Here is a 19968-nt window from a genome sequence, read left to right as displayed (position 1 = left end):
CAAGTGTATTTTTTCTCTTAAATTTACCCTTTTTGGAAATTAATTTTCAGAGCCTACAAAATATTTTTACAGATGAATTAGTTCTTTACACTTTGGATACTGGGTGGTGGTCAAAGTTGTCCTGAATGTATTTCTCTGCCACTAGTGCCTTCCACATGGTTTATTTAGAAGAATGGAACTCTCATTTAGGCAACTATTCCACAACAGGGAGAGTGGTCTTAGACTCCCTGATTCATAGGAAAGGGGGTGTCTAACCTTACAATTAAAAAAGAAAAAAAATTAAAAACATCAGGCCTCCTTTGAACCTCAGGCACCTGCCAGCCTCCTCTGGGTGCTAAGTTGGAATGGCTACAAGAGGCAAAAAGTCTCTCTTAGAGATCTTCCATGTTAGTCCACAAGATTGAGCTCAACCCTGTCTCAGGAAAGGGTTTGGCTCCAAGAGAGGCAGCTCTGCTCTTGGGCCTGTCTGCAGTCCTCAGATCACAAGGAGGGAGGAGCATTTGTCACTAAACCAAATACTTTGTGTTTCAGCCGTTCAAGGCTCCTCTCCCCACCACTTCTGGAATGTGACGTGCTCTAGGGACTCCTCATAACTCAAAAAATGGACAGGTACTCTTACAGGTCATATCATGTGCCTATCTAATTTATATTTGAAGCTGTGAGACAAATCCTCACTTTGCTAGAGACCAAAATATGTGTAACAGTAAGGTCCAGAAAGAGGGCACCAGGTTACGTCACTGCTTATAAATTTGCTGCACACTTCAGTTGCACAACTCAGAAAGCTGGCTGGAGTTTTTATGAGAATTTTTATCTTAATGATGTTTTGTAGATATATCAAGCAAGCATTTTCCAGTGTCTCTTCTTTCAGTGATTAAGAACGTGTGAAGAATTTTTCCTTCTGCTTCTTCATCTCCTTTCCCATTAACTCTGAGCATCAGAAGGAACCAGCATGAAGGAGCTCACTTGGAGCAGCCTCTGGGCCAGAGCCTGTGGTCAGATGACAAATCTGTCCTGCACATTTGCTGGAAGTGGGGCTATCCATCAAGTAGGCTCAGCATTCCTGCCTCTAAGCTAGAACAAGACTGTACAAGTAACAAGGTACAGTTGTGATTTGACATGAACAGGCTGGGAGGAGCCTGCTCATCTCCCATTTCAAGACTGTGATCTGAGGCTGATAGTGATGTGTTAGATTTGCATTGAAGTTATTCCGTCCATTCTGAGTGAATCCCAAAGCCGCTACTGCCATCCAATACATATATTTGAACATTTTTGGGCGACTTTATACTGTGAGATGCTTTCCTAATACCATGGTCTAGAAATTCCTGTGTAATTATCTTCCAGTTATATCGGTACATCAGAGAAAATATGAGGAAATTATGGCAAATGCATTTTTACTTCCAACAGTTTGTCTTAAACTGTTTCCCAGAATCACTGTGGCCACTGATCTGAAGAGCTGCTGCCTCTACTGTGAAGTTTGTGAGCAGACAGAAAGCTCTTTATTGTGGATTTTTCCATTAAGATGTTGTTTATGTGAGCAAGAAGCTGAGTGAAAGATTAGCTGCTACACTAGTTGTTTGTTTTCTTTTTATATATACACTTACAAAAATAAACAGCTACTTTGCAATTAAGTCTGTACCTACCACGCAAGACCTGAATTTCCTAGAACTAAATGTACTCCAGATCAAGGCCAGGTTGGATGGGACTCTGATCAACCTGGTCTAGTGAAAAGTGTCCCTGCCCATGGCAGAGGGGTTGGAATGAGATGATATTTAACCCAACCATTCCACGATCATTCTTTGATCTGTTTATTATTCCATAAGCCTTTAGGGACAGGGCGGAGGAAAGCCATCAGGAAATCCATACAGATTTCAGTTCATTGACTTAAAAATAAGAGGCATGCATATCTCATAGAACTGCTTGTTAAGGACTAAGTATTAGAAAGTTTAGTTTGGGAGAGTCTGTGCCTTTTCTTTAATGGAATCCTGGAATGGTTTGGGTGGGATGGAAACTTAAAGATATGTAACAGAAACTATATCAAAACTTAGAGCAAAAAAGCCCTCAGTCAAAACAAAATTAGTTCCACAATCACCTGTGAAACCCTTGGAATTTCCTGCTGAAAGACTTCTGTAAAATTTCCAAGCTGATATGTATAAAGGATGGGATATGGGGATATTTACAGCCCAGGCAGGCACAGCTCAACTGGAAAATGTGGCTGGTCTAAGTCCTTGTCATTGCAAATAGATATTGATTCCTCTGCCTGCTGAAGCAAAGACTTGTAGATCCTTCTATCCATGATGTTTGGGGTGGCCTGCAGCTGGAGCATCAACAAGCAGAAAAGATGGTGAATTCCAGGCACAGCCCACAGAAAGAGCCCTTCTCCCATGGTCCCCCTTTCCCCAAGGACAGGAGCAGCCACAGCCTTGCTGTAGCAGCTGTGGTAAAGAAGCTGGGATATAAGCTTTAGGCACTGTATTGTATTTCTAAAAATGCAGACAGGATATAGTGAACAAATATGGGAGTGGACAGACTCTGGAAGGATTTGAGTTAAGGTGGATCTAATGGTAGCAGATGAAAAAATGACTACTTGTTTTAGTATCTGTACAAATCTGTGCAGAGCAGCAGGGAGTTCAGGTATCTCAAATTGCAGTGAGCAGGCTGTTAATTGGTAAAAAAATCCAGAGCTGCTGGCTTGGAGCTCCATCTGAAGAAAATTCATCTCTTAATTGCTACTGAAATAAGGAAATGGGTAAGACTTTGATCCATTTCCTCCATATGTAAAGAAATACAGTTTTGTTTGGCTTCTATCCTCTTGATTTCATACTGATTTTAGTCATTATGTATCTTTTGTATTGAAAAATTCTAAAGATCTTTCAAATAGTCAAATTTTTGGGGTGCTATGAAAACAATAGCTAAGCAAATTACCTTTTCAGCTGCAAGCAGATATTTAAAATTGTGTATATCAAGACTTTCCAAGTTTGCTCCATTTTGTGATTGTTATTACACTTCAAAAAAGAAATATTGGAGCTGGGGTGTTTCACATGTTAAACACAAGTGAGAAAACCAGTTGTAAAGGCTAAAGAGCTGTTCTAGCACTAACTGTCTAGCTGTTTGAAACAAGTAATGAAGGTCCTCCCTGAAGTGTAAACTCCTTTTTGTGGTTTTTATGGATTCTGTAAAATGTTGGCAGACGAACAGTGTAATAAAAACCATGAGTGTCCCCAGTTGTCTCCTCTGCCACACTGCCAAATGTCTAACCCAGCACCCCTGAGCAGTCAGCAGAGACATTCGCTGCTTCTGAGGGGAAAAAGGCCTTTTGGGTTAACTGCTGCCTTGGTCACCAGTTTGATCACAGATGCTGGGCTGCACATTCCCATTGCTCAGGTGTGGGGACACTGTCCCTTGTGAAGGACAAGGGCAGGAGGGGGCAGTTCTTATCCCCCTGCAGCAAGGCTCGTCATGCTGTCAGCAGCTCCCAGTTATGAGCCAAGTTAGTCCCCAGTGTCTCACTCAGTCCAATTGTTTGGGTGGTAATTGCAGAAGTATTTGGATATGTCACTGGTTGTTCTGAAACCCCTGACTATGGAAAATGAAGCTCTTCTAAAATAAATCACTTTTACAGGATGAGATCACCTTTGTCAATACATTTCTGTGCACATAAGGCTAGTTTTCACCTTCATTTCCAGAGATGAATTAACTGACTTTTGATGAGTTTGAGGAAATAATGAATAACATTAAAAATTACAGTTAGCTAATTTTGCAGACAAAAACCAGCATAACAATGTCTAAGTGCTATCAAATGTTTTTAATTTACACTTGGCACAATTATTTCCATGCTTGACTTAAGAACTGAGCAGATGCCAAACCAAGGAAGTAAGCACATGGAGAGCAAGTTGTTGAAATTGTAAAAAGATTAAATAACATTTCTAAAATCTGTTTTCCTCTTTGGAGACCTGAGTAAGGCTACAAAGCATCACTTTGGTAGGCAGTAAAGAGCATAAAGCCGAAACACTGTAACTCAACCTGTGTACTGCATTTACATTTAGCTTTGTATTTTATAGAGGATGTCTGAAATTATTCTAAGTTTAGGTGAGCATATACAGTAATTTTTTTAAATAAATGCTTTGATTAATAACCATTTATATCAGCATTTCATAATTATCCTAATTAAAATGGCAACACACTTGCAATAAGCAGGCTAATAACACGGGAAGCTTATTCTTAATGCATGTTGCATACTGGACTGCTTGGTGCCTGACATTTTTACTGTTATGGTTTTGTTTCATTTCGGTTTCCATGGTCTAGAAAGTCTTCATGGATTTCCCTAAGTGCATATAAAACTATAGACAAAAGTACATTGATACAATTTCCATAGTCAGTTTAAAGGCTTCTGCTGAAAGAGATGAGCCCTCTGGTCTCTGTGTGTGGGGTGCTGCCAACACCTCAGGGACTGACCTCAACAAAGATTCCCAGTTCACACAGCTCTCTCTGCAGGGGACTGGAGTTGTGAGGTGAGACACTACTGTAATTCTGTGTAGCAGTTTGGTTTGGGGCAGTGTTACGACAGTGTTTCTTGAGATTGTATCACTTCATATATATTTCACTCTTTTCAATTAACGTCAGAACAAATTGCTGAATCTAACCCGTAATTTACACAAGCTGTCCTGCTTGTATTTACCCCCTTTATTCTGAAGCAGTTTTGGTGGTTTTCATCTTTTCTGTCTCATTCAGGAGCATCTGCCTGCAATGTGTGCACCAGCAGCCAGAGGTTTAATTAAAGTAAAAACAGGTAGTAAGGAAGACACCATGAAATTTAGTTTTAGTGCTTTGGAATGTGTGCTCACCTTAGGTATGGTGGAACACTTTAATGTATCTGTGTGACTGGTGACAAAACAAGTGACAGGGACAACACCCCTCCCTCTAATGCCCATAGAGCAGCAGGACTGCCGGAGCTGAAATGGAGCCGGCTTCTGAATTTCATGCACCCTGCAATTTCCTCTGCTGACAAATGGGTATGAGATAGCAGCAGCAAACCTCCAAACATTAGTCACACTGCTTTCCAACAAGTAACAATTACATGTAATAGGTACTCTGTCATCTTGCTCCAGCTGAATTTTATGAAGAATTCACTAATAAAAACCTGGCTTATGCTTACAAGCACAATATGCTACTTCAGAAAGCATAGGAAATAACTTTAGCTTGAGCTGAGTTTAGTGGCATATTGTCAGCTGTTAAAGTTTGCTGCACATTTATAAGTTTATTTGTCTGTTTTTAAATCAAGTGTTGGGCTATAAGTTCTTTCACCAGTTTTATCTTTGTATCTGTTTTCATATTGTTGGGTTGCATTATAATTCAATGCATTTTTAAGACATCCAAGCATGTCCAATACAAAGATCTGAACTGTCTTAATTATTAACATTGATGTAAGTGCACATATCAAGATATTCAGCTATTTATACAGCCATCCAGACTCATTAGCCTAATAACTCTTGCTAAGCCTGCTGCATGGAGAAAAGTGATGTACTCCTAGGTGACTCTGGCATTTCACAGGTTCTCATCAAGTTCCTTGAACCAAAACCAAGCCCTAGGACTTACTTAAAGAAACATTGCTCTTCCATTCCTCAAAGCCCCTAAAAGCGAGAGCTGAAAATATGATTGTGCTTTTCTGAAGTTTGAGTGAAAATATACTGTTGACTTGGGATCAATATTGGCATAGAAGTAAGATGAATTTGGTTTCAAGCCTGTGAAGTTGAGACAGTGCCATGAGGTGCCTCAAATACTCACTCTAGGGTCACCACAATCCAGTTTCCATTAAGGACTGATATATAGGGATACTCATGGCCTCGTGTGCATATTGTGGCACCTCTAACATCAGTTGAGACAAAGCCACTGATTTGGACTAAGGTGGATGGGTCACTTTTACTTAACCTGGAAAAGAGACATCCATTAAAACACACAGGTTTTCCTCACCCACTAATACAAATAAAACATTTCTGAGGGGAACTGAAGATGACCTTCATACTCATAGGCCCACTCTAGTTTACCAGCCTGTGTACACATGGGAAGATTTGCACCTGGATTTCAGTCTGGGATTGGATGCAAGCTGAATATTGCTGCAATACATGCTGTGAAATGTTCTTCCTTTGACACAGATGCCATTTTCCGCATGAGGCCCAGAAATACAGTTTGAGGATACACTCTCACACTAGTGGAACTTGAAACATCTGAGGAAGAAGCAGAGTTGTCTGGATACAGGAAATCTGTTCTTTGCTGCTGTTAAGATGAACACTGAACTAACTGCATGCAGCCTGGTTTACAATTTCAAAAGAAACAAAGGACATGGCTCAAGTGCTAGGTGCTTATTCTGAGTCTGATCAGTGGCAGCTCAAATGAAAATGCTTTGTGGAACAAAAAAATCTAAACTTAAAACCTTGTTTGCCTGCTGATACATCGTGTACGGAACTTCTCAAAGCAATTTCATCTGGCTGCCATGTGCCAGGTTCGGTTTAATGTGGCAGCGACTCGGTTCTCCCCGCAGCAACCAGGAGACCCGAGGTGTGACTGACCAGAGCAGGATCCCGGCAATTCGAACGCTCCAAGAAACTTCTGTGCATTTCCACAACGCTTCCTGCTGACACCAGAACTTGGTGAGAATTTCAGTCTGGTCCTGAACCGCGGTAATGGCAGCTTTAGTCGCCAAAAGCAGGACTGGGGGGCTCCTATTTAGGACACTGAGCTCAAATCCCTTCCCTGAGGCACGGCGGTCAATAATCCCCTGGTGACACACACCCGACTGTGCCGGCGGCACTGTGGCATCGGCACCTCGCACAGCTGAACTCGTCAGCCTCTGCCTTCCTCCCATCAGCAGGCCCTCCGGAGCTTCCAAGCTTTATCTGACTCCCCCCAAGGATGCGGGAGAGCGTGGGGAACTGGGGTTCAGAGAGCACCGAACGAACAACCCCCCGGCCCGGGACACCCGGAGGGACACGTTCATCGCTTCCCGGGGTACATCCACCGGGAACGGCGCTATTCCAGACCTTCCTTATTCCCAAACAAACGCCATTCCCAGGAACAGCCCACGGGGCTGCGGGACTGCGAGGATCCCGTTCAGCCGCTCCCAGAGCGAAGAAACCCAAAACCTGAGATGCTAACGAAACCCCCGGGATGAGCCGGGATCCAAACCTTCCTTACTCCCAAACAAGCGCCTTTCTCAGGAGCTCCGCCGCCCCCCAGCTCCGGACCCCACTGCGCTCCCCTCACGCCGTCCCCGCTCCCAACCCGAGCGCCCCCGCCCCCGCGTGCCCTGCGCACTCAGCCGAGCCGCCTCCCCCAATCCCCTCAGAGCCCGCCCCTCTCTCCGCCCTACGATTGGTCGCTCTCGTTGTCTGTCCGGCGTCTCCCCAGCCCATTGGGCGAGGCTGTGCCGCTGCCCCTCCTCCGGCGCTGTCGGTTGGGGCGAGCCGAGAGTAAATAGACGCCGGAGCCCAAGATGGCGGAGCTGCCCGGTCTCGGTCGTGGCGCGGCGCCTCCCGAGCAGGAGCTGCTCGGCGCCAGGACGGCCCCGGACGCGAAAGGTTCCCGTGGATCCCAGCCGGCCGCCAAGAAGGTGAAGGGAGCCGAGGAGCGGAGCCTGAAAGGCGCTAAGCGCGTCAACGGTGAAGGGGGCGGCGGTGGCGGGAGCGCCAAGCAGCCGCTGCCCGCGGTCGTGCCCAGCTACAGCAGCCCCGGGCCGTGGGGCTTCGCCGCGCTGCCCACGGGCCCCTCGGCGGGCGCGGGGGGCTTTGCGTTCCCTGCCCCGCTGTCCCGGAAGCTGCTGCCGCCCGCGGTGCTGCTGCCGCCGTCCGCCTCCCCCTCCTCGTCCCACCCGCAGCACCAGCACCGCCACCATCGGCACCGCCTGGCGCTGGCGGGCGAGGCGGGAGGCGGCGGCAGCGCCAAGCCCAAGAGACCCAAGGAAAAGCGGGACAAGGAGAGGAGGAAGCACGGGGCGCTGCCCGCGGTGGCGGCGGCGGGAGATGGCGGCGGGGCCCTGAGCCGGGAGGAGAACGGGGAGGTGAAGCTGCTGTTCCCGAAAGGTGAGCGGCGGGGCAGCGCCGGCAGCGGGGCCCGGGAAGGGAGGGCTGGAAGGGGCAGCGAGAGCAGGGGGCTCGCTGGAGCTGCCAGGCGGCAGCGGGCTGTGACCCGGGCCGGGGGCTGCGGGCAGTGCTGGACCCGGTCACACATCGCTGGCGTTGTGTAAGTTCGTGGGGAAGGCAGCAGCGGCTCAGTCCGCCGTCAATCCTGTCAAAAAAGGGGGTGTGGAATTAGCGATGGCGTCAGCCAGAAGCTGCCAGAGGCCTTAGGTTTTCTTACCTATTAGGGAAATGAGGATGCCGAGTAATTTATTAGAAATGTGCGAACAAAACCGAATTCGGGGAAAAACGCAGAACGTGTTGCAAAAAATCGCCGTAATTTCAAAATTAAATCGTGAATAATCTCGTTTTTTAAGGCTAGTAATTTTTACAAGCTAAGTCATTGAGTACTAGAGAGCATGCAGTTAAAATTTAGATACTTAAGACTTTTGGAATCTCATGTAGTTGCTGCTTCAGGCTTTCTTTATTTCTTGAAGATCGCATCTCCCAAGGAATGCTCGAGGCCTTCAGGATAAGGGGAGGAGTGCTGCGTTAGTTCATTAGTGGGGCTGGGCAGAAATGGCCATACGAGGTAGGACAAGATGTCAGGCAAGAGTCTTGCTTGGATTCCTGCTGTGATCAAGAGTAAATCTTGGGAACTAAAAGACAATACATGAATATCTGTCGACAGTACAGGAATACATGCTTTTATTTCTAGTGTGTCCTTTCCCAGTCTCCAGTGACCTTAGACCAGATGTTGATGCTTTTATATTTACATTGAAATATGAGGAATTTGAAATGTGCGCTCCATTACCTAGTTAATCAGATTTCCTTTCTTTTAAAAGAAAGGTAAATTACTGTTGTATAAATTTAGGTTACTTTGATTGTGGCCTTATACCTGTAATTACAGGATCAGCCAAGCTTGCAGAGAAATATCAATATACCTTTTTGTCTATTGATTATGTTGTCTGGGCTGCCTTACTTCATTTTCCACTAATTTCCATGAGTATCTTAGTCTATGATTCACTTTATTATTGAGGTGTCTTATTTTTTATTTTGTTTTATTTACTCGGATCTTGATTGGTGGTGTACAAGTGGGTTTTAAGTATGTAATTTCAGTGCTTTCAAGTGTTCTGTTTTAGGATTTTTCCTCCCCTTTGTTCCTGTCCAAAAGGTGACTTGGAAAAAGCCTTTAGAAATGATGCTCAGTACTCGTTTCATGTTGGTGAAGTTGTTTTGTCTTCAAGAATAGCTGCTAAGAAACTCACCCAATATCCTTCTTGCAAAGCCTTGTAATTAATAACCATATTTACTCAGATTGCTGTAGTGTCCTACCAGTGTTAAAGAGTCACATTAGTAGATCTTGGAACTGTATTACAATAGCAAGATGAAATATTCTTTCACATTGGTAAAAGAAATTGGCACGTGATAGTGTTGACTGAATAATTGATGTGATTTGTCTTTAAAGAGAAGATTCTGCACCTTGTATCTGGAAGATACTTCTCTCAGAGCTTATATACTTGGAGACACTTTTTTAAGTTCCTGAGTGTTCGGAACAGATCTTTTTACCTTAATTTTTTTCTTTGAAAGTTTATCTACATGCAACAAATAAATTTTCAAAGGCAAGCGATACCTGTTTGGCATCTGAGTCTACAGACTTCTGTTTAGAGGAAGTAGTTTCTAAAGCTAAAATTTTATGGTATAATTTCCTAGATAAAAGAAGAACTTTATTTTAATTAAACTGTATATTTCTGCAGAGAAGGCTGTGTGAATGTGAAGGATGCACTGAGTCTTCTGCTGAGAGCTGCCAGTCTTTCAAAAGTGATTCAGTATCTGTAGATTAAAGAGCAGGTTTGTCCTGTTAATCCTGTGAATAATTTTCTTTGCAGAGAGGAAAGGGGAAAAATGCAGTTATGATCCAGGGAGAAAAGAATGGCTGGGGGGCAGGCACAGTACAGAGCAAAGCTAAGAATGACATTAAGGTGAGTGGGTGGAATAGTCAGGACTTTTACATTGAGAGTGCTGAAGCTACAGACTGGAAAAAGATACCAGAGGGACTGTGGTTGCAGCATATAATGAGTGAACGTGGAATGAATTTGAAATACTGACAGGAAAGGAAAATAGCAGGCAAAAGCAGTATGGAGGTGATTCTGGTCTTGTTTTTGGGCAAAAGATTATACTTAGGTGCTGTAGGAAAGGCCAGGAAGGTTAGAAGAAGATAGAATAGAAGGAGAATGAAAATTTTAGACAGCCTATGGATACAACATGGGTACCTTTAGGCAGTTTGGGTTAATTATGAAAAAACTGAAAGGCAGAATATATGAAGGGTGGGAAAGCAAGAATAAGATACTCTCCTTTAGGTGCAATGAGATGGGTTTGTAGAAGCTGTCCTCAGTGCATTCTAAAAATCAATCTCATGCAGGGAAGTGCAGCCTCTTGTTCCTGGAGTTAGACAACCTTTTTGCTTTTGATGCAGTGGAAAAGGAGCAGCAATGTGGAAATGATGGTATTGATTGTTTTTCTCTCCTAGCATTCAGAACTGATACACTTGCCTGTGTAACACTTGCCAGAAGGAAAATTGTGCCAGTGGGGAGACTAGAGGTGTAGAGGCGGAAATACTAAGATAAGCAGGTGGAATGGGTGAGAGTTCTTGGTTGTTTTGAGGTTCTGAAAATGGAAAAAGTCCAGCCTCCTGTTTGCAGCCAAAATGGAGATGCATTGCAGGTGGGTACATGGGATGGAGTGGAATTCTCAGTACCTATGAATGAGGAGTCGTGTTTCTGATCAGTGAGCTGTGTGCTCTGCTGCATAGGACTCTTACGGTGTGAGGGGAAAAAGCTTTACCTTTGTGAGACAGACTGAGGGCCTGCACAGATCTTAGTACTAGAGAAAATGAGGGGCAAAGCTAGGGGAATCAGGGGAAGAATGGCAAAATTTGTTTCATGAGATTGTTAGGACTGTGGTATAGACAAAATAATACAGGGGGTCAGGGTATGCAGTGATGTGGAGTGAATGAATGTGAGATCTGGCCTTGAGAGTAGTAGTAATTGTATATTCCTAATTTTAGTTTAATTACTGTAATCATGATAGGGGTATTGACACTGAGGGGGAAATAGTGAGATATTTCACCTTGCATTCAGAAAAGCTGATGACAGGAGCTGATGTGTGTCCTTCACTTGCAGTAGTGATTATGAGGTAAGGGAGCCTAGTTCTGAGGCACACTTATTTCCTAACGGATAGGAAGATGTTCAGCTTGGTAGTAGCCAAGATGGATGATGTGTTTAAAGCTTTTCAAGAGTTTTTATATTTTCTTCAAGTCTTTGGTTAAAAACTTTTCTGGTCTTTTAACTAATTGCAAAGAGCTTTTAAGTTACAGAGTCATAACCAGGCCTTACAGCTGGTGATTCCATCAGATGAATGGAGTTCACTGACCCCTTCAGAGATGATCTACCATGCAGAGAACCTGAAAGAGCCTTTTGCCGGATGCATGATTTATTCTGCAGATAACGAGGTTTAGGCTGTTTAAAATAAGCTTAAATTTCACTTGTCATGTGCATTCTGGTAGTGGAACTAAAGTTGTGCAATGTTTTTGTTTTTAAAACACAGTGTCAGTCTGACAGAAGTGATTGCTGCTCATGCCATGACTCTGCTGATTCAGTTAGTCATTTAACTGATACTCTGCTCTAGCAGTTCATAGTTGAAATTGTTTTCATAACAGTGCAAAGCTCAGCTCAGCCACTCCCCACTTCATTAGACAGCTCCTGTCCAAATCTTTTGGTTTTGGTCCCTATTCTTGCTGTAAGGTGTGATGCAGTTGCATGGCCAATCTTTTCTGCTTTTCCTGCTGTTTCTGTGTACAATTTGTCTTTCCCTCCATTTTAATTTTTTTTTTCCCCTTCAGTGAAACATTTTGCTGATAAGATTGCCTCAGTGTGCAGGCAGCTGCAAAATGAGATTGACATCTTTTGACTTGCAGTTGGGGATTCCCCGTATGAGCAGGAGAGCTGGATATGGTGCTGTAGCTCTTGTTTTTAATATCAGTCTATTTTTTTTTAACTCTCCCCCCTTTGCTGCCCCACCCCCTTCCTTTCTCCTGATGTCTTTGAAGGATAGATAAGATTAGATTTCAGATGAGCATTTAGCAATGATTCTTCTGGTAACTGTTACCTTGTATTGTGTGACCCTTCTGGGATTTTAGCTTTCAAGAGGTGACACTTTCCAGACTTAATAATTTTGGTTTGCATCCAGTGGGATGCTCATTTCATAGTCTGTTACCAAAGTAGATTGAAGAAGGTTTTGGATTTTCTTTTTCCCTGCTTTAGAACTGGGGCCATGTATCTTGCTTGTTAGATTGTCTTTAATTTTTTCTTCTGCTAAACAGTTCCTCCTTCTGTTCACTTCTATTTCCCTTTTTTTTCTTTTTCCTTGTACTATGTGACTTGACTCACTTCCCCCTCCTCTCTGTTGGATTTTTTAAATATAGCAATCATTTTCATACTTATGAGGCCTCTTGACCATTCTGAATTCTTCAATGTATTTCTGTTTGGATACCCTGCTGTAAACAGCAATGTTTAGAAGGTTTTAAGTATGGTATTGAGGAGGAGGAGGGACTCTTCAAATTTCTGTTACTGTTTGCGATTTACATGCAGTTCAGTTTTCAGAGCTGGTAGTGACATTAATGTAAGTATGCAATGTTGGGATAAATTTGGGGCAGTGCATCTTTTTCCTTGAGGGACCCTATCCCCTTTTTGATAAGAAAATCTGAAGCTTGCTAGGCAGAATGAAATCTTTCTAAGCTGGAGAACCACGCCCTTCCTGTACCCCAGAATCCAGCTTCATGTGTAATTTATGCAGCAGAAACTTACTGATTTTTTGAGTACCAAATAATTTTTCTTAGTTGACACAAGATCAGGAGGCTTAAACATTTGATCTGAAACCTCTTGAAGAGGCCTTGTTTGCATGTCACATTATCTGTTACTGATTTCTGATGCAATGCCCCAGTGCTTGAGCTTAAACTTGGCTCATTCAGTTCTGCATGTAGAAGGTCTCCTTAGCAGCGCAAAGCTTAAAGGAACTGAGAGCTGTAAAGATCATATTTCAGTTTTTTAGAAGTGTTTTAATTCTGAAAGGGATCTGTCTTCCTTTCCATTCATTGAAGAGTTTGGGGAAATGTGCTTGCCTGATAAGGGGATTTCTTTAGTTATAGCTTGGATTTTAAATTTAAATGACTGAAAGAGGTATCAGCCATATATTCCTGGTTGCTGGGATGTGAAACCTATCCCTTTTTTGATGATTTTTTGTATCCTGGAAATACTGTATGGGTTTTTCCGTGTTCATTAAGTAGGGAAACCTGCTCTGCAGTGTACATTGTAGGATTTAATAAGTGCAGGTGTCAAAGCTGTTAACATGGTGATAGTAAATGTACTTCAGGTACCTGTATAACCAGTTAAACATGGCTTCTTGAGGTTTTATTTTTATGGTGTTTGTTCAAAGTGAGGAGAGTGCTGATGGAAGGGATGGGAGCTGATGTTCTTCTGTGCCCCTCCTTATTCCCCCTTCCTTTCAGTTACACTGCAGGTGGTGTTAGCCATATTGATGGTGTCCCTTAGCAGTAGTCTGTAAATATTTTGCCGCATGTGCAGTGACAGCCCTTAAATCAAACAGAGGAGAGAGAGTCAGAGTACTTTTAACGTAATCTGTGACTGACTGCTCATGTGAGTTACCATCTGGAAAATGATGCAAAGCAGCTGCAGCTTTTGGCATCTGACAGAGTTGTACAGCTCTCCTCTTTCAGTGCTGAAATGGACTTGCTTGTTTGAGCTCCTGCATGGGCTTCAAGGTGCAAATTTCCCAAGTCACAGCCACCACATTGCACGTTGTGCATCCACTAAAGAGCGATTCCCACTCTTGCTCTGTGCTCTTGGTTTACCTTTTTGTCTGTAGAAAGCTTGCAGTAGAGGCAAAGATCTGATTAGATTTCTGAAATCAGGATGGTGTGATGTGTGAATTTGTGTTCCTGTATTTTCTGCTTAGGAAGTTGTGACAGTCATTATGAGAAGGTATCTCCTGAGTTGGGAAACTAAGAACTTTAACTGTAGCCTTTGGTTGTAAATGGCTATTTATTGTATAAATACAGTGTGTATCTATTTCTTTTATTTATGTACTTAACATCCAGAAAAAGTAGCTTTGGAATTTGGGGAGGAAGTATGCATATTGTTCTTAATTAGTTCAGTTCATTGTGTAGAATTGTTGTAAAGTGAAAATATTTTTCAGATGCCCTTTAGAAAGGTGAGATGGCTCACACCATAATAAAATTCTTTCTGACTATATGTAGCACTGGTTTTATTTTAATATACTGCTGTTGCAGCATTTCTTTTGTGTGTGGGTGTACTGTTTCTGTGACATGCAAAGCAAAGAATATGGACTTTATGGTGACATTCTTTAGTGTGAACTTGAATGAGACATGTAGAAATCTCTTAATTCCTTGGATGTTGTATTTTCTCCAAACAGGGATGCTTATTCCTACAAAGCTCTGTATTTTAAAAAGTATTATTTAGTAGAGTTGGATTGGTTTTGCTTGGCAAGGTTTTGGTAGCTGGGGAGATACAGGGGTGGCTTCTGTGAGGAGCTGCCAGTGATGGGGGTAGCATCTCTGGGATTATATATTTTAAGAGGTAGGCAAAAGTTACTGCACAAGACCAATTGCAGCTGGAGAGATGAGTGAGAATATCTGCGAGAAACAGCCCTGCAGGCACCCAGGTGAGTGCAGCAGGAGGGGCAGGAGGTGCTCCAGGTGCCAGAGCAGATTCCCCTGCAGCCCCTGGTGAGGCAGCTGTGTCCCTGCAGCCCAGGGAGGTCCATGAGGGAGCAGAGATCCACCTGCAGCCCCTGGAGGACTCCACCCTGGAGCAGGTGGATGTCCAAGGGGGGCTGTGACCCTGTGGGAAGCCTTTGCTGAAGCAGGCTCCTGGCAGGACCTGTGACCCCACGGGGCACCATGCTGGATCAGGCTGTGGCTGAGGGGCTGCACCACATGGAAAAGGACCCACACTGCAGCAGTTTGTGAAGAGCTGCGGCCCATTGGCAGGACTGATGTTGGAGAAATATGTGGAGTAGTGTCTCCTGTGGGAGGGTCCTCACTCTGGAGCAGGGGAAGAGTGAGAGGAGTCCCCCCTCTCTTGAGGAGGGAGGAGTGACAGAGATGACATATGACAAACTGACAGCTCCCCCTCTGTCACTCAGGGGAAGGAAGTAGAGAAAATTGGGAGTGAAATTAAGAGTGGAAAGAAGGGAGGGGCAGGGGAAAGATGTTTTTAACATTTAGTTTTTATTTCTCATTACTGTGCTCTACTTTTGATTGCTAATAAATTAATTTTTTTCACCAAGTTGAGTCTGTTTTGCCCATGACAGTAACTGATGCTGCATACAATCTTTGTCCTTACCTTAATCCGCGAGCCTTTTGTTGTATTTTCTCTCCCCTGTGCACCTGAGGACAGGAGTCCTGGAGTGGCTTCAGTGGACCCCTAATGTCCAGCCAGGGTCAACTTTGCTACAAGAGTAAGAAATAACTTTATAGTAATAGAGGCTTTTTTTTGCCCTCAGTCAGTAGAACTTGAAAACTAAGGACCGAACCTAGCTCTCACTGAACTTCCATAGCTGATTCCTACTGTACTTGGATTTATATTTTTTTAACTCAGGTAAGGAGTATTTGCAAACTCTGTTTAGTCTGTGATCAGTTATTTCCTGAGCAGTGTATTTCTTTTGTCAAAATCATATAAAGTAAAAGTGTGTGGTTTGGTAGGTGGAACAAACTTAGTGAAAATATGGATTTCTTTCTTTTTTGCCCTGGGATACAAATTATTTCCAATGGTTGGCTTTTAGTTTTAGTATCTTTGGAGGTGTGTAGAGGCCTAGGAAGGCTGTGTATTTGGGCTATGTTATTTCTGTGGAGGCTCATTTCATCCTCAGTAGCTTAAGAAGCCTTTTTAAATTTTCTTTTTTATTTGTTAGGAATAGTATTGGTTGAAGCTAACTGCACCACTTTCTGTGGACATGGAAAGCTTATCATAACTATCTTTCTACTTTTACTACTTTGTGATCTTGTTGCCCTACAGACAAAATGGAGACCAGCAGTAGCTTCTACTGGTAAACTTCAAAAAAGCCATACAAGAGCATTCCAGGTTTTCCTAACTTCAACAGAACAAGATTTTCCTGTTTTTCCTTGCCAGTGTCACTCACTGCTTGTTTATTCTATGTAGGTTGTAAAATGCCTAATGTTGGGGGCGTTAATTTTAAAGCAGGAATTTTGTGAAGAATGTTCATGTTTCTGGATGTCTTGAGAAGAATAATCTGCAGTATTTTGCTTGAGAGTTCTGTTTGAATTCTGCAAGCCAGACTAGAAAATACTTATTAATACTTATAACCTGAAGACTTTTGAACTGAGAATTAAGTTCAAGTGTTAATCCATTGAATAACTCTCATTTCTACACAGGTGGTTGTTTTTTTTTTTAGCAAAGATTTTTTTAAATTCCAGTGTTTATTTATGCCTTTTTTTTTTTTTACGTGAACTACTGGCTATTGTTAAGCTATTCTGTCTGCTTTCAGGGAGGAAACCAGAAAATCTGTACATTCGAATTGAGCTTCTCAACTGTTTTTCACTTGCATCAGGCTCTACGCTGGTTTTGTTACAATACTGTGATTTCTAGGAGGGAAAGTTTTCTCCAAACTTCCCTCAGCTGCATTTACATTGTATTTGCAGTCACTTAAGGTTTGATTTTACTGTGGCTGTTGCTGGGGGATGTTACAGAACACATTCATTGTTTCTTTTGTCGGTAAAATTTCACCATTGGCTCTAATTGCTTTGTACATGTGAAAATAAACTGGAGGCTCTTTAAAAGGTTCTCGGTCTTTATGTGTTGCTTCTGACAAAACTGGAAGATTCATTGGCCTGTAGTGCTTTTCGTGAGGTGGTAGTAAAGGATTCTTTCAGTCTTTTGTCCTCTTTCAGCAAGACTCAACATTTGTATATGCTCTTCAACCTTGCTTTGATTTGTAAGTGATAGCAGAAGTCAAGTGTACCTCTTAACCATACGAAAACGCTGAGATGAAATCTAGGTCTTCCCATGATAATTGTAATTCTGGCTGAGTTGATCGTTCAGCAAAGGTTATAAATCAAGCTGATGTTACTGCCTACTAGCTGAATGTCTGCTTTCAGAGTGTTACATTAACTCCTGTTGTACAATTTGCCCAATTTCATACTCGAGTTGCAGGGGATTTACAAATTAGATTCCTTTTTGGGGAGAAACAGGTGGGAGAGGAAGATTTATGTCTCCTTAACCTATTCCTAGAAAGGTTTGTGTTGCTTAGGAAAGCTTGTTTGGTTTCCATGGTCTGCTGTACGCCTAAATCTGCTTTGTCATCCATCCCTTCCCACAGAGGTGAAAGGAGGAGGCTGTTCTTGGACATGGTTGTTTCAGTCACTTAGAACTAAGACATCCTGGAAGTGCAGCTACTTTATTTAATGTTTATGCCAGTCTAGTTTCTGTTCTCTCCCCACTGCTTATTGTGATCTGTGGAGAGGCAACAGACTTATCTCAATTGCCATCTATTTTGGTTTTTATTTGACTTATTTTCTTGAGACTCTCCCTAAAATATGTTCTTTGCTTCACCCTGAGAACTGCGAGGGTTTAAGTTCTGTATCCTTATTAGAAAACTCCTCAGAGGAAAGATATGAATGCTGTGGAATCACTGTTAGAACATTCATTTTTGTGGATTACTGTCAGTTCTTTGCACCTTTATCAACATGCTTCCTGAGTAGTTTGGTTAGGGATCACTCTACATTGCCTTCTAGAATTGAGTGCTTTCTTTGGTTTGGTTCTGAAATATTTCTGATTTGTTAGTAGTGAGCATACTTGCTTCTTCTATTTTATGTGAGTGCTTAAGGAAGAGTAATTGGATTTCTTTGCTTCCACTTGGGGTTTATAATGCAAGTACCATGAATAAAACATCAGGGCTGTCTCTCAGCTGTATTACTGAAGCATAACATTATGTAGAAGCTTGAAATCAGATTTCCTCTTTCCCTGTGGAGGTTAAAAAGCCCAGTGAGCTCTTGAAGCAGGTACTGGCTTCAGGCCAGGAAATGAGGCGTGAAGTGCTGGCTACAGTGCATATGAGCCTAGTAAAATCTGACTTCTTTAATGCTTGGCCTCATAAGTGAATCTCAACTTGGCTTGCAAAGATGACTGCTTGAAATTATGAATTCCTCTAGGTCTAGTATTTTACATGCAGAAAGCATGCCTAAAGGCTCTGCTTTTCTATGTCAGGAATTTAAAAAGCTGGAGTGACTTGACAAGAAAGTAATAATGAGACTGCTCAGGTAAGCTGTTGCTGATTGTAGGTAAGCAGGGGAAGCACCTGTGAATTAAATCTGCTTTGTGAATACAGCACATGTTATGTTTTTATTAATTATATCTGACTGCTATTAATGCATTAGCCTGTGACTAATATAGAAGATTTTTCAGTTGGCAGAGTAAGCCACCTTTCCCAGGTATTTGCAAAAGCCTTTAAGTTCAGAGTATGTTATGAGGTTTTCAGTGTAGATCTGCACCCAAGAAAATGCAAAATATACTCTTCCCCCCCCCCCAATTCTTATGTAATGCATGTGATTCCAGTTTCAACAAATGAGCTGACTGCAGATGCAAAGAGCATAAGGTACAGAAGTAAGCAAAAATTACTATACAGTTAACTTGCTGGGTTGTTGCATACAGCCACAACATAACAAACAAAACTTTTCTGAGCTAAAGAAGCTTATGTTGGATTATGCAACAGATAAATATTAGCTTTTCATATTGTAAGTCCTGGGATTTCCTTGTAACTCCTCCTCTATATCCTCTTAATAGAGCTTGCATAAGAGTAATAGGAAACATGTATGTGACAATTAATTTTCTGTTCTTGCTTAACTGTGAAATATTTGCATTTCAGGTCAAATCAAAGACAAAGTTAAAGAAAGGGAGAAGAAGCAAAAAGAAAAGAAGAAGCACAAAATAATGAATGAAATCAAGAAAGAGAATGGGGAGATCAAATTACTGCAGAAAGGTAGGTTCAAACTACGTAGTGGTTTTTCATTCTGGTGCTAGAAGTATTTGTGATTGGATACTGTGTTTTAATACTATGTTTTTCATTTAACTTATGCTGTTTTTCCTGGTTAGTTGGTGCAAGAGTTGCAAAATAAAACCTGATACAGGTGCTAATTTTTTTGTCAACTGTGCTAGGTGCTGGAAATTAAAGCTAAAACTATCATCACAGTGTTGCATATCCAATAGTAGTAATAGGAAAGAACAGTACTTCGAGGAACAATATTAGTGATGCTTTAATAACTGCTCACAAGTTGTAGGTTATCCTTTTATATATTGTGGAGAAGAAAGATGAATGCATGTTGCATTTTATGTCTAACATTAATTGTACAATGTACTGAGTAATTAAGGGGTTATAATTCAGGAGCTTTGTCAAATACTAAGCAGTTTTATGCAACTTGCAGTCTGAAATTTGGCTGATTTCTTTAACTTTGTTTTCTGAAATGAAAGGTTGTTGGGGTTACATTTTCTTGTGGCTTGTGCATACACTGAGTCTTAGGACTGTGCAGTAGCTGAGTTTGGAAGGGATCTAGTCCAACTGCTCCGAGTATGATCAACTAGAGCAGGTTGCCCAGGATTATCAGACTCATTATCTCCAAGGGTGGAAGCAACAATCACTCTGGACAATGAGATTCAGATTATATATACAGAAGATTTTTTTTTTTTATAATGATGATGATAAGAGACTGAAATGGGTTGTCCAGGGAGGTGACAAATATCCCATCCCT

At 42.3% G+C, this 19968-nt stretch overlaps 1 protein-coding gene across 1 annotated transcript in view; it reads left to right on the top strand.

Annotated features, from left to right (window-relative positions):
- Positions 1 to 7486: 7486 nt before the first annotated feature.
- RSBN1L (round spermatid basic protein 1 like) overlaps positions 7487 to 19968 on the top strand; it is a 47156-nt gene continuing 34674 nt past the window's right edge. The window contains exons 1-2 of the mRNA XM_040062474.1: positions 7487 to 8072; positions 19089 to 19202. Coding sequence (XP_039918408.1) covers positions 7487 to 8072; positions 19089 to 19202 — 700 coding nt within the window. The remainder of the gene's footprint in view (positions 8073 to 19088; positions 19203 to 19968) is intronic.

The sequence above is a fragment of the Hirundo rustica genome, chromosome 4 (assembly GCF_015227805.2).
Source record: "Hirundo rustica isolate bHirRus1 chromosome 4, bHirRus1.pri.v3, whole genome shotgun sequence".
Lineage (NCBI taxonomy): Eukaryota > Metazoa > Chordata > Aves > Passeriformes > Hirundinidae > Hirundo > Hirundo rustica.
This window is presented reverse-complemented; position numbering and strand designations above follow the sequence as displayed.